This window comes from Xyrauchen texanus, chromosome 8 (assembly GCF_025860055.1).
Source record: "Xyrauchen texanus isolate HMW12.3.18 chromosome 8, RBS_HiC_50CHRs, whole genome shotgun sequence".
Classification (NCBI taxonomy): Eukaryota; Metazoa; Chordata; class Actinopteri; order Cypriniformes; family Catostomidae; genus Xyrauchen; species Xyrauchen texanus.
Window position 1 is genome coordinate 41,277,105 of NC_068283.1, and position 25,671 is coordinate 41,302,775.

Genomic DNA, 25,671 nt, shown 5'->3' on the forward strand with positions numbered 1-25,671 from the left:
TCGAAGGTTCTGACGTTTTGAGCGGGATACCAAGTCTTCCACATTGGCTTTAAGGTCCATATTTTCTTCTTCCATGGATGCCAGTTTTAATTGCAGGGCGTTTGGAGTCCCAAATAAACCGTACACTTTCCCTACCCCAAACCTGAACCCTTCCCCTAAAGCTAACTCTAACCCTGGAGTGGTAGTAGCGTAGTGGGCTAAAGCACATAACTGGTAATCAGAAGGTTGCTGGTTTGATCCCCAAGGCACTTAACTCCAGGTTGTTCCAGGGGAATTGTCCCTGTAATAAGTGCACTGAAAATCGCTTTGGATAAAAGCATCTGCCACATTGCATTTACATAAATGTAAATCCTAACCTTAGTCCAGACAATTAAATTCACAGCCACCTTCCATATAAGCTCAAAGACAGTTGGACAGAGCACAACTGAATGCAGGGATCTTGCGATATGTTTTTCAAAGCCCTCTGCTCTGGCCAGACACTGGCAAAGCAAACCACCAACGACTTCCCTCAACTCCAGTCGAAGAGGGGTGAGCAGTTATCACTATTATTCCAGTTGCATCATTTTCCAGTGAAGAATAGTTTGATGTCACAGCATTCTAACCCCACCATGTAACCATCTGCTCAACATCTGGATTTAACAGTCAGAGATGGAGTATGCAGCAACAGACTATCTGAATCTGCATTCTCCCATATTCTGTAAATTATTACACCTTTGCAGGCTGTAAAATGGAAGCATGAAATATTGCAGTATAATCAATCCCAGAGAAGAATTATGCATGGGAGGACAACGTGCTTCAAGGTAGCAGATGAATACATTGTAAGGATTATGGTGAATATTTTGTCTATGATTTTTGGTTATCCTTATTGAGGGTTTGTCCACTTAATCATACAATAAACATTTTTTGCATAGTTTTACTTATGAATAATCAGTCAAATCCAACACAACAGCCTTGTTATTGGTACTTGCAATGGCATGTGTTGGTGTACTCTTGGTGTACTCCTTTTACACTGACTAGTAGGTACATTTACATTCATGCATTTGGCAGAAGCTTTTATCCAAAGCAACTTACAGAGCCCTTATTACAGGGACAATCCCCCCAGAGCAACCTGGAGTTAAGTGCCTTGCTCAAGGACACAATGGTGGTGACTGTGGGGATCAAACCAACAACCTTCTGCTTACCAGTTCAGTGCTTTAGCCCACTATGCCACCACTACTCCAACCATGTAGCAATGTCCTAGCAATAACCCAGAACATCCATGCAACAGCAAAGCAAAATTCTAAAAACCCCTTATACAGCAATTCCGATTAGCACATGAATAGCAATGCCATGGCAACCACCTACAACAAAGTTCCATTGTAGCAGCGACATGTGCATGGACAAGCACTGTCTGTTTATAATTAAATAAAGACCTCTAGATAGTAAAGCAATCACCTTTTCATCCATATCGATTTACAGAACTAGTTATGTTTTTGCCCAATGTGGTTATTACTTAATATGAGTGCACTGTTTTCCCTAAACTAAGATAGCTTGACATCATAGAGTAGTGAATGCATGTGATATTACTTAACTGTTTTCAAAGGAGAAGCTAAAAAAGATTATGAAGCTTTAGATCATATTTTGTGGACTCTTGTGAAAATGTGAATGTTTCTAATTGAACTTTTGAGCTTTTATTACATAAACTCCATGTTCTGAGGGCATAGAAACTTTTCTGGCCAAGGCAATTCCCCAGAGTCATGAAGACATTATGTAATTCAGCATTTGAAACAAATCACAGCCAGGCTTTGCGTCTTTCCATTTTAGTTAAAAATATGCATACATCAGTGTGACCAAATGTGTTTTGTTTTAACGTAACAGACCATGGGCTACAATCCAAAAAACAAAATTGCTGTATGTTCCAACATTGATGAAATATTGTGCATATTTAGTATTTGTGAGAACTTTAAGGCCTGACAAATTGTCAAAGATCCAAACCAGACTCAAACCCATTTTATTAACTACCAGGATTTACCTAAAAACAACTGAAAGCATGCATTTTTTTATTTTTGCAAAACTCCCCTCTATGATGCTTGTGTGTTATGGGAGGTTGCCAGGGCATTGCAATGCGGTTGTCAGGGTGTACTAAGTGCTTTTAGTGGTTTTTGGAACATCCAATATAGAAGATGTAGTAAAAGAAGTCCCACATTACAGGTAAAAAAGCAAAACACTTTTCAGATATAGGCATCACCTGTCTGTCAACTTGGAAACGCACATGCGCTTTAAATGGACCGGCCTAATAATAGTTTATTTTTTATCTGAGCTAAAAAAGCTCAATAAGTGATACCATTGCTGTCAAACTTAACTGCTGTTTTAAAATATGTTCTTTGATTGTAATCTTGACTAACCATTTTGGAGATTGAGTTTTTTCCCCATTCAAGTAGATAGAAGCTGTACTTTTATTTGGTTTGTATCCATAGAAAATAGCTGCGTTGGTAAAGATGGCCGCCAAGTAGACCGACTTGCCTTGAAAAGGACTTTGGTTGTTTTTAGCGTGTTGTTATGCAGTTGCTAGGGTGTGCTGTGTGGTTGGTAGGGTTTTGTTAATTGTTTACATTATGGTGATATTCTGGTGATTTTGTTTTTTGTCATTCAGGTTTTGGCTGGAAAAACAAGAAGTATGAGCAATAATAACAGCAACGCTTGCCTTGACAAGCACTACTAACAATATTTAAATACATTAATACTATCTCCTTTTTATTGGTATGCATCACTATGGAGAAATATGCACAGAACAGCAGATTATGTCATTCTGGCTGGCAGAGATGACGTATTATGGACAAATGTACTTTGCTACACATGGACCAGAAAAAAAGCAAAGGATTTATGATGCAGAACAGATTCTGCTGTCATAACCGAAACCACAAGTCCCACTACAATAACTAATAAGAAAGAGACTGAACTAAAGTTAAATGGTGCTGTCAGGTTTTCCTGCCAAACAATAAAATAAAATCATTTGGCCAAAGGATGGACAGGAGACTACTAGTCTTGTGCATGTAGTGAGCCTTGCTGCTGTGCATACCCCTGCTGAAAAACAATCTTAAACCAGCCTAGCCAAGCTGGTGCCCACCTGGTACCCTCTAAACCAGACAACAGACTAGCCTTACCAGACTGGGAGAGCAGCTAAGACCAGTTAACAATTTAAGTCTGGTTTTAGCTGTTAGTTTCTGCTGGTTTTGTCAGCAAGGGCATTACTCAATTGAATCAAGAGATATCTAAAAACACAATGATTTATGCTGAAATTGAGCATACAGGCTTGCACAAACTGCTGGGTTTGTCCAAGGTCATAACTGAAATATTTATAAACCGTAATGTGAGAGGTAGAGTTTCATTTCCACTGCTGTTGAAAAGAGATCTTCTGTAATCAAACAGAAACGGATAATCCAATTAGAAGAAGTGAGGATGCAGGAGAGATTAGTGTCTTTTGAAGAGATACATTTTTGTATACCCTTTTTTATACCCTTTAATAAGGGTACCCTTTTACCCTTGCCCTTTTTAAAACTATACCCTTATTGATATTATTGTTATGATTTTAAAAAGAAACTGATTAACTGTTATGAAAATAATGTAAAAATGCAAAGATACTCTCTTTAGCAAAAACTACCTTTTTCTTTTTTTTTATTTGGGGTGAATGTGATGATGTTTTTCTTGAGATTCCCCCATAAATGTTAAGCACTTATGCAACATGGTGCGCATTTCGGTTCTAAATCCCTCCCAGAGGTCTCAATCTGTCTGGGCAAAAAGAATCAGCATATCTCTGGGATGCAACATCCACACATGTAGTGAAGATGATGTCTGACAGTAAAGCCACAGAGGAAACACAGATGGGAATAGGAAAGAAAGCAAAAGATTCATGTTTATTCTATTTTAAGGGAGATCTCTGTTTTTTGAGCAGTGCCGGAACATCTTTCAAGCTATGTCTTCAAACACTGATATCCATAAACACTAGAGAACAGAGAACCTGCGGTTTAAGTCAAATCTGTTGTCCGGCAAGCGTTGAATGCTGCACAAATATAAAGAACAATTGGGGTGAAAACAGAGAATGCCAAGCTGAGCTAAGGCCTTGGTAGCAAATCAGGAGTCTGGCTGATATTCCACCTCTGACTCAATCGAAACTCTGGATCCTAAATCTGGGCTTGGGTCCCATCCTCCTCAACTGGCTTCAGCCATATGCTTTGATCCAGTGCACAGCAATCTGCAGAGCAGGCCAGCGTGGGCCTGTGGAAAGAATGACGCCACCGAGTCTTGGATGCCAGAAAGAAATATCTGGCCCACTCGCTTTGTTTTTCCAACTCTTGTGCCAGTCTACTGTTATATTTTTCTGCAATGTGACATTGAATTATGTCAGTTCTACAAGATTCTCTCAAAACGGGGACATTCAGGGACCATGAATGTAGCATAGAGGTGTGAAGGCATCATTCTGGATACATATATATAAAATAATAGATTTCATATTAATTGTATAGATATGCAACTATTTATCGTCCGAACGTCACCATCAGCCGATAACTGCAATTATCTGCATTATCGGATATCAGAACGATTGTTGTTGTTTTTTAACCCCTTGATGGAATGCCCAATTCCCAATGAACTCTAAGTCCTCATGGTGGCATAGTAACTCAATTCTGGTGGCGGAGGACAAATCTCAGTTGCCTCCGCATCTAAAACCATCAACCCGCGCATCTTATCACATGGCTTGTTGAGCGTGTTACAGTGGAGACTTAGTGCGTGTGGAGGCTTCACGCCACCCATAGCGGCATCCACGCACAACTCACCACGCACCCCACTGAGAGCAAACCACATTATAGTGACCAAGAGGAGGTTACCCCATTTGACTCTACCCTCACTAGCAACTGGGCCATTTTGGTTGCTTAGGAGATCTGGCTGGAGTCACTCAGCATGCCTTGGGATTCAAACTCGTGAACTCCAGGGGTGGTAGTCAGCGTCTTTACTCGCTGAGCAACCCATGCCCCTGACATCGGCCGATTGGTTAAAAAACAGCTGTTTATCAGGGTCGACAAATTCCTGTCAAAAGGGGGAGGAAAAACAGGTCTGACAGAACCACAAACTATTGGTATCGGTATCATCAGGTATTGTTCTAAATAATCCGATTTCAGTATCGGCGCACAACTTTTGCATTAGTGCATCCCTAAATTGTATAATTATATAGAAATGTTTAGAATGTTTGTTTTTTGCTTGTTATTATTCATCACCGCTACATTGTACATTTTCATAGGTTATATAGAGTTGAAATTAATTTGCAGTTAAATCTAAATTTTGCTTTGAATGAAATTTAAATATCAGGCTTTCACTGTCTATGAAGATTTTTCTCTAAAATACTTTTTTACATTTTATGTCTTTTTGTCACACTTTCTTTTCTGTTATTTCTTCTGTTTGATCTTTCTAACAGCCTATTTAATGGAGTGACATCGTGACATTTCTTTGACCACATGGTTCAAACAAAGTTAAGTTTCTCTTAGCCAACTATGTAAGATCCGGTATAGTTGGCCTCATCAACATCAATAGATCAACTGATCAGTGATTTATTTTTTATTTTTTTACAGAAAATTGTGTTTTGGCACAAATCACAAGAATATTGACTGTAAATAATATGGCATGAAGCCATTATTGGGCATTTCATCCATTGACCTTTTGACATGCTACTTTCAATGTAACAGCGTGGAACGTCCCATCATGAGTCATCCATTCCTATTAGTGGTGACGATAACCAGTTCAAGTAGCTAAAGATTATGTGTTTTTCATTCTAGATGAATGTAAGTGGATGTGGCAGGTGGTTTCGTAACTTTCTGTTTTTTAAGCATGTGATTCTGCAGTAATCATCTTCGATTACATCACCCTTAAATCCAAAAAATTGTCTTTTCAAAAATATTTTGGAAAGATTTTTGCATCAATTAGAGAGTATTTTATAAGACAGCAGATAGCTTTAAGTCAGTGTAAAAAGCAGAGAAGCAAACAATATAATTTTGTGCCAGAAAGTGACATGACGAGAGGAAAGATTTTCCATAGTCTTGAATTCTTAGGGAATCTTCATGAGAAGAAGGCTTGGAAAAATAATTACCTTTAGTGTATGTCAACAAAGCTATATTTAATTTGTTATGTACATCTTTATTATGACTGGATTCATAAAGAATGTCTCATTTAGTTTCTAAAGGTTTATAACATCCCCCAGGAACACTATATTACTAAATAGATATCAAGCATTCTTAATTTCCAACTGTAGGACTGAAGTGATGCGTTTCTTTGCTATGAGATATAAATTTACTGCTGCATCAGAGAATCTTGGTTGACTTGTTCAGATTGGCACACAATTTTCATCCCGTTGCCATATTTCACAGGTGGAATTCATTTATCAACATAAAAACATTGAGAAAGAAATAGATTTCCACAAAAATACCAGACTAACAGTTATTCTGTCAGAGACATGATCAATTTGCCTTGAGAGGTGTATAGAGGGCGAAAATGTCTGAAGATTTTGAGGAGAGGTATGGAATCCATCAGACCACCCCATCATTTTCCCTACAGTAGATGTTGTGCTGTAACATGTAATGTTTGTTTTATAACACTCTCATAATGTTTTCTACATTTATCACTAGACATTTTTTTTTTACTAGATGCATATTTCACTAGAAATTTGAATTAGAACTAGATTTTTACATTTTTTAAAGAAAAGGTTGGTGGTGCAAAATTTTGATTTTTGCTGCTTGTTCAATTAATTTAATTAAAATGACATAAACCAACACAACTGGGGCGGCTGTGGCTGAGATGGTAGAGCGGGTTGTCCACTAATTGCAGGGTTGGCGAATTGATTCCTGGCTCACACGACTCCATGTGCTGAAATGTCCTTGGGCAAGACACTGAACCCCAAGTTGCTCCCAATGGCAGGCTAGCACATTGCATGGCAGCTCTGCTGTCATTGGTGTGTGTGTGTGTGTGTGTGAATGGGTGAATGGGACACAGTGTAAAGTGCTTTGGTAACCTCTAAGGTGCTATATAAGGGCAGACCATTTACAGTTCTAGAGCATTTTGTCACAGCTTGGTTTCATTGCATTCTATCCATTTACTTTTGTGAAATGAAAGTTTCCTTAATCCATTTAGTTGGGACTATGTGAATCCTGCCAACCAGCCTAGATTTAGCATTCTAACATTTCCATTCATTAATTAGTTCATTAAGAAATAAAATAGATTTATTTGAGTTACATTAATGCATCTAATTTTGATGGGTTTACCCAATTCAACTAGGTTATTTCAACACAAAGTGTTTGTATTGAGATTACATAATAATTTTAAGTTAAGAAAACTAATTTCAAACATGTGGATCCACTGTCCACGACTGAATCAAGTGCAGTCAAAGAGCTATTTTATTTTTATTTATTTTTTGGAGTGAATAGAGATTCAAGCCCAAAGACTTTCTAGCAAGTCAGTCCACTGTCGGCCATTTTTGAATGCTCTCTGGTCATGCCAGTCATGCCAGTGCAGCTCCTATCTACTTGAATGGAGAAAGACCGAAATCTTACAAAAAGGTTGGTCATGATTACGATCAAAGAACATATTTCAAATCAGCATAAACTCTGACAATACTGGAATCATAAATTGTGATTCTTTACCTCATATTACACTAAAACACACAATTTGCCCAGCTAGTATCACTAATGCGCATGCGCGTTCTAGAACTGATTGACAGGTGATGTCTGTATCTAAAAGTTGATTGGCTCTTTTAACTGTAAGGCAGGACTTGCTTTCTACATCTGTTGACCGTTGGGTGCTCAGAGCTCCCTGGTTGAGCTTTCCAATTTCTCCCATTCACTTTAATAACAGTGGCCCGTCTCTGCTTATTAATCTCTGGTAAACCTCATTTAGATACGCAGTACGAAGAGGCTGCACAGTTATACAGAGTTTGCATAGACAGCTGTGAGGCTGGGTCTCTATGAATAATATTTTTGGAATATTTTTTGTTGTGTGAGGTGGTAATTTGTCTGTTGATGGAGCTGTGAGAGGGAAAATCTGCTCATCTCATTCCTTGAATACCTCCTGTGCAGAGATCTCCCCTTCAAAAAGGAGCTCAGTGGAGACTTGAAGCCAAGGTCAGCCTGGAGAAGTTCTTGTTGTGAGCACATCTGGTCAAGTAACCACAGGAAAACTAATGGTGTGTTGATTTTACACATACATCATGCTCATTTTATGTTCAGCTTAATTCCAGTAGACTGCAATTGTTTTCCCTTTCCGTGAACAGTTGATTTTACTGCCATTTATGCAAAAGCCAATGAAAACATTTATGGATAGCATTTTATGTTTGAGATTCAACTGTAATACTAATCTTAAGGAAGACATTTGTTCCCAATGTTACAATTTATGTAGTAAAATATATAAAAAAAATAATTTAGCTCTTTGTCAGATGGTGTGTAGTGTATTCAATGTAAAAATACTTTCACCTTTTACAGCTATACAATGCAGAGACAACTGTATGTTGTCATTCATTGGTTGATTTTCCCCAAAACCTGTTAGGAAACAATTATAATGTTTTCTGTAATCAGCTTGAGTAAACTCAGCAGGATGGCTTTATTGAGTTTGGTTAACCATTGTGGAGCAGTTATTGGTATCTTGCCATTGCTTCTGTCTGAGGACTGTTTTAGTCCTTGGGGCAAGTAGACACCCAGCAGAAAGAGTTCAAACACTGACCCGCTAATCCTCAGAACTGTGACTATCACATGATGCTGGTATGCCATACCACAGCCCACTCTCTTTGTGTATGACTCCCTCGTTTTGTCTTCTCGACCTCTCAACCGACCAACATCCTTGGAAGCCTAGAGGACATACAGAGTCTAGTCCCGTTGTTTGGGAGACATGGGGCTTTTAGGCTTTTCATCTTTTAGAAGATTTCTCTTTTTCTGGGATCAATGGACTAGCTTCCACAATGGAGAAAAAAAGGCCTCTTATATCAAATGTAATGTTATTTCTTTAGTATTTTCTTCCCTTAAATGAATAATTTCTAGTGGCTAAATTTCAGTCTGTTGATTGTAATTACCATTGGCTTGACCAACGATGTGAGTTTTGGGGTGGGAATATTAGTACAACCAATGGGAGATGGGGGTGTTTTTTGTTTCAGCTCCTGATTCACCAAAGGATTATGCAAATCCAGTAACAGTGCAAACACACCAGCAAATGAGTTCTGAACCCAAGTTGCAAGCCACAATTCCCTATCTTGCAGGCCGATTTAGTGCGTTAGGTTGTGGAGGGGTGCAGCAGACTTTAAAATGTCTTTAAAATGCTTAAAATGCACTCAGTTACACCACATTTTGGATATATCCTGGTTTTAACGCTCTTTATTATTTTATCATCATTGGCTGCTAGAGAATGGGCGCAAATGTCTATTTTCAAGCAAAATAGCATTTACCGCCTGTTTCTGTGGGTGGTAAAAGCGCAATCACTATTGCGCCAGGCAAACTGCACTGACTATTGTGAATAAAGCACAATCTAAAGTATATTATATTCAATTAACATAGAAAGGAGATGTATTTGCACTGAAAATAATGACAAGGGCTGAATTTAATTGTGCTTAATGCAGTGCAATACCAGCATATACAGCATCTGGTTAAAATGGATTGCATGTTCTTAGTAAATAAGAAAGGTTTAGGCACTGAAATACCACATACAAAGTGCCACAACTGTTTAGTGAATTCACAAAGAGCAAGTTAACATGCACGATCTTACATCGTTTATGCTTATAAAGCAGACATAATGTAAGGTCATGCAAATGTGTTTCTTATATTGGGTTGAGGTCAAAAACGGTTTAATTCACCGATCCGCACACAAAGATTTTTGTCCATTAACCACATCCTACTCACACAATCAACCCATCATACAAATTTCAACATATTTGTGACCTCAACCTGGCAACCTACAACCCAGTTGTGCTGTTGATATCTGTGCAGGTAGAAGACGTGAGAAGTTGAATCAAGCATCACTGGTAGATGGGAGGAGAAGACTCATGTGGTGCTCCGGCAAAAAGAAACTAAATATACATTTAAATTTAACAACAGCTGGACGGAAGTATTTATTTTCATATCTCGAAGCCATATCGACAATACTCGCACTGATTTTAATATCGGACAATGTGGGCAAAATGATGTTACTCAGCACATTGAATCACAATGGCACAATTTGTATGTATTTAGCCTGCCTCTGCCATCCAGCAATCAGCGGTATTGGGACAGATCCCATACTGCTCTTCATGTTCCTTGGTTTTAAACTCACTCTACTGGGTCTGATGGGATGCGTAGGGGCATTGCGGGACAATCCGTGTCTTCTCCAGACCTTCTCAACAGCTGTGTTGCTGCTAGTGGTGGTTCAGGTATTGACGGGAATCATGGTGTACAGCCTTCAAGGCCAGATTGTGGAGTAATTACGGTCAGGAATGCTGGCCTCTATGGTACGGTACCAAGACGATCTGGACCTGAGGTTCATCACTGATGCGATCCAGACGGGCCTGCAGTGCTGTGGGGCAGATACCTACAGAGATTGGGAAATCAATGTGTGAGTGCACAAGCAAAATAAGTGGAAATAGAGAAAGGGGCTGACATCATTAGTCATTTAATTTAGGTTCCAAAGCTGCAGTAGTCCAAAATTCCTGTTAAGTATGCAGATTACATAACCTAATTTGAAAATGAGAACCCCTCGAGCATTCGTTGCTTTCCAACTAAAACTTCTGAGCTCATAAATGGTGGTGTTGTTTTTCTCTTACTTGTTTTTCTTGATCTTCTGTGTTTTTATAATGAGTTTCAGAATATAATTGTATATATTTTATTTCATTTTCCAATTACGTTTAGCCAATATGGACCAAAAATATGTTATTCAATAGAATTTAATGGTGAACTGAGTAATCTATCTGGCAACCATGCACAACAACCTGGCATGTTCTTATTTAACTTTTTTAATATTTTTTTCCCCCAATACAATGAATGTGAATGGTGACTGAGGCTGTCATTCAGCTTAGCATTTCCTTTTGTGATCAGCAGAAAAAAGAAAGTAATATGGGTTCTGAATGACATGAAGTTGAGTAAATGATGACTGAATTTCTTATTTTTGGGAGCACTATTCCTTTAAATCCAAACTGCGTGCAAAAGCATGATGACATGGGGAAAATCCATTGCTGAGCCTTTCCAATATCCCTTTTTCTGTCAACAGATATTTCAATTGTTTGGCTCCAGGGGTCCAGGCCTGTGGTGTGCCCTCATCCTGTTGTGTAGATCACCTGGAGAATGGGAGCATGTGGAAATCCCAGTGTGGAGAAGGTGCCCTAAAGCTGGATGAGTTCTCTGCCCAGAGCATCACCTTCCTTGGTGGCTGTTTGGGAAGCATCTCGCACTGGATAGAGCACCACGGTGGAGTCATTAGCATGGCGGCTATAGTTCTGCTGGGAGTCCAGATCCTTACTCTGGTCATAACCGCACGTCTGCTGCAGAAGATACAGTGGAACGGAGAGCAAAATGGTGTATACTCATAATGGACTGCAGTAAAAGGATCAGTAAATGTTTTCAACAACACAACACTGTGCCATAATGATTCTCAGACATCTTGGTTTTCATTTGCATTGGGCATCTTGAGATCTTAAAAAGAAGTTTAGTTTTATAATGGCATGTACAAATCTTGATAGCAGTACAAGTTTTCTGCCTGTTGTTATTGTTGGTAAATATTACCAATGAAACAAGTCAGGGAAAAGTTGGTTCAAGATCATATTCTTTACAAATGAATGGTCCTGTATGACATGCAATAAGCTCCAATCAGTATTTGAACAAGTACGCCAAAAAGTATGACTGTCATTGCATTTAATAACAAAATGTTAAACCAAGTGGCATTTATTATAAAGATCGAACAAGTACACTTTTCAAGCAAGAAATTCATAATAAAAGGTTTGTTAGGTTTATAACAATAGATCAGTGTAGTTGACCATAGTTAATGTGACGATATACACCTGTGGTAACTCTACTAGAACACCTGTGTGAACTTGAGATGAAAAGACTTCATACATCCACAAAAATGAGTAATTGCAAAAGTGACTCTGAATAGTGAAGTTCTGAGAATAGATCTAATATCGTTTGTTTGCCTATGGTGTCCAAAAATATTTTGGGACAGTAATTGGTGTACTCCAAATCATTTGTGTAAACCACAAATCTTTATAGATTAATATCTGGCCAGAAACATACACTATTCAAGCAATCATACGCACATTTAAGTGCTTGGCAATAGCATTATATTGCATAATCCAGTTGAATATGCTGCAATGTGCATCAAGGGGGCGATAGAGTTACCTTCAAACGTCTGTGTCATTAAACTGGATGTGTCATTATTCAGGTAATTTGCCATAAAAATACTGACTTTAACTTACTTTCTCAGCAATAATCTCTTTGGCTGTTACTCTGTCATGACAGAAGTTGAATTGAAAGAGAAATCTAAACATAGGGGCAGCTGTGGCTCGGTTGGTAGAGAGGGTCGGCCACTAATAACAGGGTTGGTGGTTCAAATCCTGGCCCACATGGATCCACATGCTGAAGTGATAGTTTTATTGGGCAAGGCACTGAACCCCAAGTTGCTCCCAATGGCAAGCTAGTGCCTTGCATGTCAGCTCTACTGCCATTAGTGTATAAATGTGTGTGAATGAGTCACAGTGTAAAGTGCTTTGAATACTGTTAAGGTCAAAAAGGTACTATATAAGTGCATAACTGTAAAAGCTGAAGATTCACAATAATGTCCACTATAGTGTCCCTTGTGGCAACATTTAAGTATGCAACACATACTTGTGTTGGTTTATGAATGATGTCCACTATAGTGTCCCTTGTGGCAACATTTAAGAATGCAACACATACTTGTTATTTGAATTGTGGCCTGGAGTATGTGGCCATACATGCTTGAATGCAGAAAATAATGTTACTGTGGCGGAAACAGACTTCAGTAACTCAAGACTGTGCCATTAAACTGGATTTGTTGTTATTCAGATAAGTTGCTATAATTATATTGACTTAATATTAACTTAACTTAATATTCTCTTTGAACTCTTGCTCCACCATGACAATAGTTGACTTGAAGAAGCGGACAGCTCACAATAAAGTCCGCTATTTCAATCCTTATGGCAAAATGAGAATGCAACGTGTACTTGAACTGGGTTATGAATTGCAGTCTGAAGGCCAAAACATAGCAATAATCTCTTCAGACTGTTGCTCATTCATGTTGTTGACTTGAAAGGGAAAATGTACTGTAGGAGCGGACAGTTCACTAATGTTCGCCATAGCACCACTTGAGAATGGAACATGTACTTGTGCTCTGAACTGCACTCTCTGACACATTTCAAAATGCAATGATGCATTTCATAGCAAGGCACAAAACCAAGCTTGTGTAGCTAAAAGCATCTGCATTGATGCACTTGCATGAGGTATATTTGGGCCTTTAGACTGCATTTAGCACAGAATATACTGTATGTCTCAATATGCGTTTGACCAGAAGTTGAGGAACCACTCGGCAGTCTGTTAAAAAGTATGAAAATTATCAAGCTTTATTAAATATTCAAACTCATTCTGTTCTGCTGGGAATTGAGTCAGATCAGGTCTTGCATATCAACTCAATCTTGTACAGTTCTCCGGCATCATAAGGCCAATAAACCGACCAAATTCGCAGAGAGCTGCTCCCAGTACTCGCCCCATGAGCAGACGCTGAGACCCCACAGCACCCAAACAAACTTTGTACAAGACATAACTTGGCAGCTTGACAAAATGAAAACATAAACATCCATAATAAAAAAAGATTCTACAGTTCAACTGCTGCCACACTTTGTACATTAATGTTTGCAGTGTAACATGGAAATAAAAGCTTGAAAAAAGCAAGTCAATATGACAATGCTAATACTCATAATAATTAAGTAACAATACAAAAAGTATGAAATAATGATGGAAATTTAAAAGGATAGTTGGTGAGTCCAAGTATCCGGGTTACCTTTACCGCTGGTGTAGATGCACTATGCAGCAATAGTTTACCCAAAAATGAAAATTCTTTCATTATTTACCCTCATGTTGTTCTGAACCTATTCTTTCATTCAGGATTGAAACGACATGTGGGTGAGTTAATAAAGTCAAAATTTTCAGTTTTGCGTGAACTAGCTCTTTGAAATTGGCGACAGATGTAGTTGTACAAGAAACTTTATTTTGAATCATTATTTGAAGAGTACTAACCAAACTTCTACCAAAGATAAACTGAAGACATTGTTATACATGAATATTTAAATGACATATTAAGGTGTGGGATGTTGTCATCTATCGGCTGATGATGATTTAAAGATAATCTGCAATCGATGTGTGTAGTGGGAGGTGTGGAACGAGGAAGTGACCTCATATGATGCCGTACTGGGCGAGTTCATGCAACTCCAGATGACTAAAAGCCTCCCATGGACAGATCACATTAAAGTCTATGAGAGAGAACAATATGAACACACAATCCATATGCACATCGTCTCAAAATTCTTCTATTTTTCAATTTAATTACTTTTTCTACTTTAATGTAGATGCTTTCAAGCTGGCACGAACAAAAAAATTATGATCCTAATGATTACCTCTTATCCGGCATTATTTGAGAATATTTGAGAATCTTAAATATTTCTTATGCTTTTTACATCATAATGCTTAATTGTTTAAAATTTCCCTAAATTATAAAACAATCTGTTTATTCATGGGTTTAAATTCGATTTGAATTCCAGGTTTTCACTGTGGACTTTTGTATCCCTCTGTCTATACTAAATATAGTTTTTGGCTCAAAAGTTGTACGCACCTGTTCCCAAGCCCTCCATTCCAGGAATTTCTTCGCCAAATCTAAAAAACAAAATTTACAATAATAATTTGACCAACATTGTGGGATATTTTTCAATATTATCTGACATATCGATACAGTTTAATCTATTTGAGCAATGTTAAATCTGTCCAACAGCAATAAAAACCACTCAAAATAGTTTACCCAATGACACCTCTCTTGGGGGGTTTGCTCTTGAACTGCCGTGTTGACCTCTGTTTGAACCTGGGTGGGCCCTTGTGGGGACTGGTGGGTGCTGTGGCCCGTGTGGCAACCTTACTGCTCGCTTTAGGCTTTAAGGCGTCCATAGAGAGCTGATTTGCTCAAGAGCCTGTGGAAGCCAATAGCAGGTCCTGGACACTGATTAGATTTGATGTATTGATCTGTAGGAGATTAAGGGAAGAACAAGATAACAAAAGTTGCTGAGTTGAGACAGAACCAGTAGAACCGGTAGTTCAGAAACTACATAAACTGGTAGATATCACTTGTATAAATATTTATGCTTTTTTGTATGGTCTTTTGATTTTTTTTTAACCTCCTAATTGAAATAGAACTTATTTATCAAAATAAAATAATTGCAAATACTTAAATAATTATATACATAATAAATATAATAATTCAGATAATTAAAATATGTTACATTATTGTGGCAGACGAGTTTAGCCAATACATAAGTGTCTTTAGAAAGCAATATAAAGTTATATTGCCATTTTATTAAACATGAGCCTTTCATTGGGCTACAGTTCTTTTGCAATTTGTCAATCTGTCCGAGGAAGACTTCTTATAAGGACTTTTCAAAGGACGTGTATGTACATATGCGTCGGACGCTTTTGAAGTGTTAAATACTGAGTTTTTACACACTGTGTCAAGTTCAATTTAGTTTTAAACTTGTAAAAAATACGTTTTGAGAACCCTACATTTGAAGTTGCATTGCATCCCGCTGTGTTTGAGCGCAAGGAGGCATCTCAATCTTGTGCTGTCTGCTATACAGCTGCGCTTTGCTGCACTGCTGGAGTTGCGCTTACTTCCCCCTGCTGACCCGTAATAACATGAAGGCGAATGCTCCTTCTTACAGTATAGGGGCATGATTAAATGTGTTTAATTTTTTAACACGTTGTTTTTAATTTTATTCATCTCACTGATTTAACATTATAAATCATCAGCCTTAATAATGATAAATCCCTGAGCGGTCAGTGTCCAGACTCAGTGCTTGAGGTAATGAACTAGACTCCTTTAATCCTTCTTATAATGATGTCGCCCCCTTCAATCTGCTGTCCTGAGGGTTTCTGATTAATCTCATTAGATGAAGGTTAATGCACAATAAGTAGAATTTGTTTTTGAACATCAGCTAATGTGCATAAGGATTTATTCTTTGTGCTTAATGTCCAGGTACTAAAATATTCTCATGGTGTAACGGAGGAAATAGTGTAAACTTCCCACAAACTTTACCCTGTTATACCCATTTCAAAACATGCTGTTTGAAATTGAAATATACTGAAGAGACAACCATTAATCATTGATATTCAGCCTATCACAGTAACCTCAAAACATATTTAACCTCTGAATCCACACTTAAGATATACAGTATGAATGCCATTGCATTAGAAACAAAACTCTACAACCAGTTGACATCTGTACGAAATGATGCTGGAGCTTTAATGGTGTCAGTGTGATTTTTAGTAGATGTTCTATGAAGCCAGTTCCCTCCAAGTTCACACAGGTGAGTTCAGCACATTAACTAAAGCACATAAATGTTCTATCAATGTTTGACAACCACAAAGAGTCTCAATTTCTTTGAAAAATCTGCTTGTGCTATCTTTCTGTAAAATAAATTCCACTTGGTTTGATTTCAACTAATGCAACACCATTCAGACATTTTTAAGTGTGGCGTAAGTGTCCAAATACTTTTTTTGTGGCCACTGTATAATACATACTCATAAAGTACATGCAAACATATGGAATTCATCTAATTTGAGTATTTACCTTAACCTCTATCTACCTGAATTATGACACCTTTTCCATAACGACGACAGTTACAAATGAACTTTCTATCCCAGATGTTTAAAATCAGAATTGCTCACCTGCTTGTCTGGATTTCTCTGAGTCTGTATAAGGTTGAGGTGATCAGAAAACTGCTCTCTATCAATAAACATAAGCTTCAACTCTTATATAGATCTGATCAGCATAAGGGGATTATACTGAACCTGCCCACAGCTGCCCCTCCTCTTTCCAAAACAGTGTCACTGTCATCAACCCTTAAAAGGTAACTGCGGCCTCACATGTACTCACATGTACAGATATTGTATGGGGTTAATCCTGTTTGTTTTCCATAGATTATGCAGTATTAAATTAAACACAAATGTTTCAATATGAGACTTTTATTAGATTGTTGCTTCTTAATGTCCAGTTCTGTTGTATTTTGATCTTGGTTCTGTTTGTTGAGTTCATACATTTTCTTTTCTTTTACATTTTTATATACATTGGGGTCAATAAAAGTCTGAGACCACTAGTGAAAAATACCTAATTATAAGCATATTATCAGCATAATAATTGTACTGGAAAGATGAATTGCAGATTTATTTAGTGACAGCATGCACTGGAATTGGACAAGTTTGTGCAAAGCCTTATGATCCATGTTATCCAGATTTGGCAATGCACCAAAGAGCATCCCGAGAACTGAACTTTAGTACCAAGGAGTTGACATGATGCTACACATTTGCTTATTGATTAGTGCCCTAACAAATTAGAGCAGAATCTTTATTAGAAATATTTTGTATTCCTTTTTTGCCTAAACATATTTGTTCTTAATTTGTCCAAATCTTGAAACACCTTCCAGGATGAGCACCTACCACCCCAAACAAAATAAGTAGCTGACTAGAAAATATTTATAACAAAATTATAATATGGGTCATGTCATCTGAAAAGAAAAGAAGACGCATTATGCATGGGCTCAAGTTAATAGATTTATTTTTATTTTTATTGATCGACTTTGTTTGAAATATGGCCGAAGCAAACATATATGCTGACAGGATTTGTGACCATGCATCAGAATATTCCAGATAAATGTGATGATCAATGATTTTGTTTATGAAGTCTTAGAAATATAAGCAGCTCACGTAGAGTATGCACACACATGACAAGCCTAAGTGGTCATCCTGAACTTCATGCTCTACTTATGCAACACTTTTTTCTGAATAGCCCATCCAGGTGTCCCCCGTGTGATGTGAGCCGTCAGTTCAGTGTGATCAGCAGTCTGTGAGTTAATCTGAACATCTCCATTCATTCAGAGAATGGATTAACATGCCTCTCCAATCTGAGCAACACTACCTCACAACAGTAACTCAAGACATTTATGTTTATGTTTCTATCTCACATCTGCTTCTATAATATATTTATATTAAAAACATTATTTATTGAGTTTTATGACTAGTCTGAGAAATATTTGTCCTTGTTTTGAGTATAGGACAAGAGCAGTGGCTATATTTCCTGATTCACGTGGCCCCAGAAATCTAAAGGCCATGTGAGAAAAAGTATCCATGTGAGTCCTTCTTAAACTCACTCAGCCAGTGAGCCAATCATTTTTATTGCATGTTTTTAGAGTGATATTCTGGAAAAATCAATAAAGACAAGAGTTTCAATGCAAATGAATCAAAAGGCCATTTGAATAGTGCAACAGTAAAATTGTAATCCACACCAGTTGAAATATACCTATTTTCCAGAACATTCCAGATAGATTTAGTGCCGAGCAAACTTGGAGTAACTTCTAGAACTTTCTAGAACTTTCCAGTAATATAAATAGTAGAATAAATACAGGGGCCTTAAGCCCACCAGTTCAGTTTAGTTCCAGCTGCCTAAGTGGATACATATCTGCATTTTTCTGAGATGGCATCAAGAGGCTGCAAGCATCCGGCAGATGCATTTTGATATGTCTGCGGCCAATTTATCAAGACAAGAGAGAAAAAGTACTCCGTGGAAGGATCTGCTAAGATGTGTGAGGCCTACAAGGTATATTTCGTCATGCCTGTCGGGGATCAAGACAAACCTTGGGCATCTCATTTTACCTGCGAGCACTGCAAAAAAAAAAAAAAAACCTCTGGAAGGTAAGATGGACAATTATTACTCAGAATTGTATGTTTTTTGCAATTTAAAATTTTATAATATTTAAAATTGTAAAAGGTTTTTGGGACGCCTTTGGGACAGTAGGGACACCAAGGCGCACTACCACAGGCGGGACTGGCCACAGCGGACCGAGTTCTCTGTGGGGAGGAACAACATCAAGTGGGATCCACTGGTGGATCCCCGGAAAGTGCTGATGCCACCACTGCACATCAAATTGGGCCTTATAAAACAATTTGTCAGAGCTCAAGATGAGGAGTCGGCAGCCTTCAAGTACCTTCAAGACTTCTTCCCAAAGCTGTCTGAGGAAAAGGTCAAAGCTGGTGTCTTCGTCAGACCACAGATAAAGAAGATCCTGGAGTGCACTGAATTCCCCAAGAAGCCCACTAGTAAGGAGAAAGCATCTTGGAACAACTTTGTCGCAGTGGTTCGGGGCTTCCTGGGCAATCATAAGGCTGAAAACTATGTGGAGCTGGTTGAGACTCTGGTGAAGAGCTACAGCACAATGGGCTGTAGGATGTCCCTCAGAGTCCATATATTTGATGCTCATCTTGATAAATTTAAGGAGAACACGGAGCGTACTAAGAAGAGCAAGGCAAGCACTTCCATCAGGATATACTGGATTTTGAGCAGCACCACCAAGGACAGTATAACGAGAACATGATGGGAGACTACATTTGGGGGCTGATTCGTGAAAGTGATTTATAGTACAATCACAAATCTTGAAAAATGACTCTAAATATTTTGTAGTCATTTTTGTATTGCTTTAGTATTAATACATGTTAATTTGGATTCATATGTAGTTTTTTTCTAACTTTATGTTAACAAAAATACACAAATGTGCCTGTTTTCTCATTGGAAAATATCACTGTCCTGGTCACAAGACAGTGATCCCTTTCCACTGTCCCCCAAAGCAGACAAAGAGCTGCTCAGAACATCTAAAGCTCTGCGTGCGGTCCAGATAGGTACGTGAAGCACATACCGGACACAGCAACGAAGGGGCTGGGTCTGCCTCCTCCCGGGGTAGCGCTTGCAGGGCATGGTAGGAACATTGGGCACGTAGCCCAGTCGCAGTCTTAGAATCACGTATGTGTCTGCCGGACCGAACTCCAGGCAAGTGTCGCTGACAGAGAACGCTTGCAGATCCCCGACCCTCTTGATGGAGGTGAGCACGATCAGCAGGGCAGTCTTAAGAGAGAGGGCCCTGAGTCCAACTGATTCTAGTGGCTCGAAGGGAGGTCTCTAGAGGCCCGCGAGGACTACCGAGATGTCCCAGGAGGGGAACAGGCTTGTTGTACCCGGCAGAGCTGCACCCGCTGCCATCCCCAGATAGCCTCCTATTGAAAGTGAGCTGCGACCATCCACAAACGCAGCCTCGGTGTGATCACTGCCCAGACACACGAGACAACGCCTGTGGCCGTCTGAAGTGGGGAGCACTCTACCGCATTCACTAGACCCCTAGTGTCGCTTCTCCGACACAACATCGAGAGAGCGACAGACGGGGAACCATAGATATTGTTATATGGTTACTATTACTAAAACCATGTTACCATATGCATACTACAGTAATGCTGTAGTAAACCATGGTTAATTGTATCAAAACCTTGGTTACTTTCATAAAGAAAAAGAAAAACATGTCTATTACAGCCATGGTCACTACAGTCACTACATGGTTAATACAATATTACTTAAATCTATTACAGTAAATCCATGGGTAGTTTTCATGGGTATCATTTATTAATGAGGATTAATGATCATTATCAATGTTTCAACAACTCTGAATTTAAAGAAACCTGTAAAAATGGTAATGCAAGCCCGTTATAATGCATGTAATGTCATGTCTAGGTTTGTCATTACTTGGTGTGAATAACTCCAGATGGTGTTTTTCTGTCATTTCCTCAAGAAAGCACTGCTCCCTGTTGTAATAACGAGCACTATGACTGAAAGGGTGAGTGATGTCTGACTGCTGGTTTATTTTAGCATTTCTGCATGTATAGATGAGCAGGAAAAGAAATTGAATTATTCTTTTTCACTTCGAAGCTAATGAGAGCAATTCAAATTCATGTAATCTAAATAATTATATCACTAGTTAAAAAAAAAAAATCTTCCCCCCTGATGGAGGGAAAGAGTCAAGTCAAGTCAAGTCAAGTCAAGTGGTTTTTATTGTCGTTTCAACCATATACAGTTAGTACAGTACACAGCAAAACGAGACAACGTTCCTCCAGGACCATGGTGCTACATAAAAACAACAAAGGACCAACACAGGACCACATGAGACAACACAACGCAATAAAAACCTATATAAAAATACCTATATATACCTATATAAAGTGCACGTGCAAACATGTGCAAAGTACGGGACAGTACAACAAATTACTGACAATGAACAGGACAATAGACACAGTGCAGTGCCGACCAGTACACAGTAGTGCAAAAAGATGACAGTTTCTAAAAACGTAAACATAACATACTATGAGATAGTGTTCTATGCACATAGCAGTTATTTAGGTAGCTGACAGTAATTAAAGTGCAACTCAGGACACGTGTGTGTGTGTGTCAAACCAGTCTCTGTATATTGAGGAGTCTGATGGCTTGGGGGAAGGAGCTGTGACACAGTCTGGCCATGAGTGCCCAAATGCTTCGGTACCTCTTGCCAGACGGCAGGAGGGTAAAGAGTTTGTGTGAGGGGTGTGTGGGGTCGTCCACAATGCTGGTTGCTTTGCGGATACAGTGTTTTTTGTAAATGTCTTTGATGGAGGGAAGAGAGACCCCAATGATCTTCTCAGCTGTCTTCACTATCCTCTGCAGGGCTTTGCGGTCCGAAACGGTGCAAGTCCCAAACCAGGCAGTGATGCAGCTGCTCAGGATGCTCTCAATAGTCCCTCTATAGAATGTAGTGAGGATGGGGGGTGGGAGATGTGCTTTCAAATTAAGTCAAAAGAGACGGTGTGTCAATGAAGTGACACTAGGGGTCGCTCTTGAGAGCCGGAGACTTGTGGAGTTGCATTAGCATGGTTTAAGTCCTATTCAGGAGACCGCTACCACATTTACCACATGTAAATGAGGAATTGTCAAACCAAACAAAAGTAAAGTATGTAGTGCCACATTGATCAGTTTTAGGGCCTTCTCCTTATATATGCTTCCGCTGGGAGATATTATCAGGAATCATGGAATAAGTTTCCACTATTATGCTGATGATACACAACTTTATATTTCTTCAAAACCTGATGAGATTTCACAATTCTCCAAACTAGCAGAGTGTATCAATGAAATAAAAAATTGGATGGCCAGAAATTTCCTTCTACTCAATTCCGACAATCAATTAAAAATCGTATTTTATCTAATTACACAATGATGACTCATCGACATTATAGACAGTTTTATCGTCTGTTAATGCTGATCTTCTGTAAAGCTGCTTTGAAACGATGTGTCCCAGCTAACACACGACGTCGCAGTTACGTAATCTAGTCGTACTTTTTGGTAATTTCATGACTTACCAACTGACAACGTAGTCTCGACGTCGCATGTCAGTAATTTTATTACCATCAAATTACCAACTGACAACGTCGTCAGTACGGTCTCCTAAGGTAACAAAATAACCAACTACGTCCCAGTTACGTGACGTTTTGGTAATTTCATGACTTACCATCTGACAACGTAGTCTCGACGTCGCATGTCTGTAATTGTATTACCATAAAGTTACCAAGTTAAGACACTATTTAAATATGAAAGATTTTTTGTGATTTTTACCATACAAACACATTTTTTTGGGTCATAGTCTTTAGGGAAAGACTAAACAAAATGACAATACAACTACACAACAGGCTTTAAAAGTTTTATTAAAACAGGAACAAATGGAACAACAGAACAAAGTTTTGTTACAGCATTAAAAAAAAGAAATATTTGTGAAAGGCGCTATACAAATAAAAATGACGACTTAATTTGATTTGATTTGGTTGCACCAACTGTTCTTCAGTCTTAACTAGTAGGTCGTAAGATCTTCGTAAATAATGCATAGTCGCATTATATGACGTTTACCTTTATTTATCCAATCAACAGTCTTCAAATGTCACAGAAGTGTTAAAAAGCCTTCAGTTTCAGTTTGATCTTTTTATGGTTGATGTTCAAACCTTAGGCTTGTTTGAGATGAGCAAAATCTGCGCAGAACCGATCACCGGTGATCAGCGCGTAATGCATGCCGGTTAGAAATGTGTCCGAGAGCGGTCCGCCTTGCTCTGATGTCATGCTGACGTATGTCAAAAAACTCTCGCGAGCGCAAGGCGCACGTGTCGGATTCTGCAGTCGCGCGCAGTTGCTCTCCACCGACTGCGCTGATCAAAAGCATGATGGGAAACGACTTGCTGACGACACAACTTAATGCTCATTGGCTGCGATTGTCAGCTGATATTTTTTCCCTTAATTCTAAAGTCCATTACCTATAGCCTAATACTATTTACTTTTTCTATAGTACTTTATTAGTAATTAGTACATGTGCTTTATTTACCCTTTTATTTTTATTTTCTTATTTTGAAGTCCTGTTTGTTGTAATTTTCTCTTTATTGTATTGTATGCTTGTGTTAATTTTGTACATTGACATTTTTGTACCACATTATGCCATTAAATAAATTAGTCAATCCATCAATACATGCATACACACATCTAATGTGACGGTTTTACAATTAGGCCTCATGTTTGTGTGTTTTTATCTGATATCTTTATCTGGGTATGTCTTATTCCTGGAGTGCAGTAAACACAACCCACACATGCTAATTTCATAATTTAGAATGTGTTTTTGTTTCATATTATTTTTGAATAATAATTAGTTGTACACACTTTTCCTAATCATTAAACATGAAATTCAAACTTACATTAAGGTGACAAACAATTGTGTAATATGTTTATATAGAATATTTTTCATGTAAAAAAGGGATAGTTCAACCAAATATTTGTTTTTCTTATTTGTATTTGTAAACTATCCATGAAGTAGGATACACATCATTAGGTTAATCAGCTGTGCCATATCCCACTCTGAAATGTTTATCCCATAATTAGGGATAACAATGTAAATTTAGTGCAGCATCTGTATGCTAATCATTTCTCATTATGGCTTTGATTATAAAAGGCACCCACAAAGTTAACAATTGTAGCAAGATGGAGAATGTGTTATTAACACTATCAGACTCCCAGGGAGCAATAACATTAACAGTAAGCAAAGAAATTGCTGAGACAATAAAGAATGGTGAGTAAAAAAAAAATAAAAAATTGGTTGCTTGATGATGGAATTAATTTTATTTTATTGATTGAAATTCCTTTTTACAGATAAAAAATATGCAACAAGTGAGAAATGCAGAACAGAAACAAGGTAAGGCATTTTTTTTTTAACCATAATAACATTTAAAATGATCATGGGGATTTTTTATTATTTTTTACACGACATAAATTTCATTAGATGCAAGTTGCAACATATACCACTCTAGATTTATATCCCTACCATTTACTGAATAAGCCATTTTAAGTAATGAGCACTGTTCACCCTCGGTGATTCTCCTCATCATAACCATCTTCGTGTAAAAACAGTGGTATTTCAATTGCATCCACTTCGTCTGCGATAAAGAACGCGAACGCGATCTCTTCCATTGCTGACGTTTGCAGTCCACAACACAGCGAGATTCAGGAAGTGTCCGGCTTGCCTGCACTTTTTTCACTCCTCCCCTCACTGCAGCCGCCTACTCTCACCTACATTTCAGGCGAGGCAAGGCGCATCTCAAACAAGCCTCTTGTTGGCTCGTGTATCTGTCAGCTGTAATAAATTAAACCGAAACGTAATAAAACAAGATTTGATAAATCGTATATTTGCCCTGTGTAAATAACAATATATAGAAACTTGTATCTAAAGTAAATAAATACTAATACAACAGACTGTAAAAAATATACATTTATTGATTTTAATATCCTTTATACTGTATATTTTGAATGTGTTGAAACTTGACACTGGGCAACGCACCCTGAAAACTGCCCCATTTGAACTGTTTCATGCTGAAGAGATGCTTAAAAGTACGTTTAATTTCTCTCTCATAAATGTAAACGTGTAAATGTCAGCATCATACTGTATGTCCAAATGATTGATGCCTGTCACTCAAAACAACTCTGAACCTCGACCTGAGGAACAGAACTGATTTTCATTTTCAAGTATTTTTACGTAAGTAGTTAAAAGTCAAAATGTAACTAATTGTATAACTAAATATGAAACTGTAAATAATATTAGTAACACTGGGGTATTTTTTGTGACGTTATCATACCGTGAACATCTCATACTGTTACACCCCTAGAGTATATAAAGTATACAGATTATTATTATTATTAAAATACACATTGGCCACAAATCATATGCCACCAATCCAGATTGAGTGATGCCATGTGACACTAAAAGGGCAACACTAATAAAATATCAAATATACTTTGATTATTTTGGACCAGCCGTGTCTGGAAATTATTCTAAACAATTTTGAAGCAATTCAGGAAAATATAAGAGGACTATTTTAAATATCTTGTAAACACTTCCTTTATTAAATAGATGAAAATAATTAATTGTTATAAAGGCTCCTTTGATATGGACTTTTATTCTGAAATCGTAGCCATGGTAACAGTCCCGCAGTGAGCTTTATAGTTAGT

At 38.1% G+C, this 25,671-nt stretch overlaps 2 protein-coding genes across 2 annotated transcripts; one reads left to right on the forward strand and one right to left on the reverse strand.

The window, feature by feature from the left end:
- Positions 1 to 446: 446 nt before the first annotated feature.
- On the forward strand, positions 447 to 11,557 carry LOC127648180 (tetraspanin-10-like). Its single transcript, XM_052132762.1, is given in 3 exon segments — positions 447 to 528; positions 10,230 to 10,587; positions 11,239 to 11,557. Coding segments are annotated over 3 exon segments (759 nt in total).
- A 2,017-nt stretch (positions 11,558 to 13,574) lies between these two features.
- Positions 13,575 to 17,027, reverse strand: pde6ga (phosphodiesterase 6G, cGMP-specific, rod, gamma, paralog a). The gene is made up of 4 exons (XM_052131413.1): positions 16,965 to 17,027; positions 15,049 to 15,266; positions 14,866 to 14,906; positions 13,575 to 14,506 (listed from the first exon to the last, which is right to left on the reverse strand). The coding sequence occupies exons 2-4, from the start codon at positions 15,189 to 15,191 to the stop codon at positions 14,430 to 14,432; spliced, it is 261 nt and encodes an 86-aa protein (XP_051987373.1). The 5' UTR covers positions 15,192 to 15,266; positions 16,965 to 17,027; the 3' UTR covers positions 13,575 to 14,429.
- Between the last annotated feature and the right edge of the window lie 8,644 nt (positions 17,028 to 25,671).

Bases quoted from the DNA above. Each gene is read 5' to 3' on its own strand.
- pde6ga (XM_052131413.1), bottom strand. From the start codon at position 15,191: ATGGACGCCTTAAAGCCTAAAGCGAGCAGTAAGGTTGCCACACGGGCC. The intron at 14,907-15,048 runs GTAAACTATTTT...TTTGTTTTTTAG, and splicing joins CCCAAGAGAGGTGTCATTGG to ATTTGGCGAAGAAATTCCTG. The intron at 14,507-14,865 runs GTGCGTACAACT...TCTCTCTCATAG, and splicing joins AATGGAGGGCTTGGGAACAG to ACTTTAATGTGATCTGTCCA.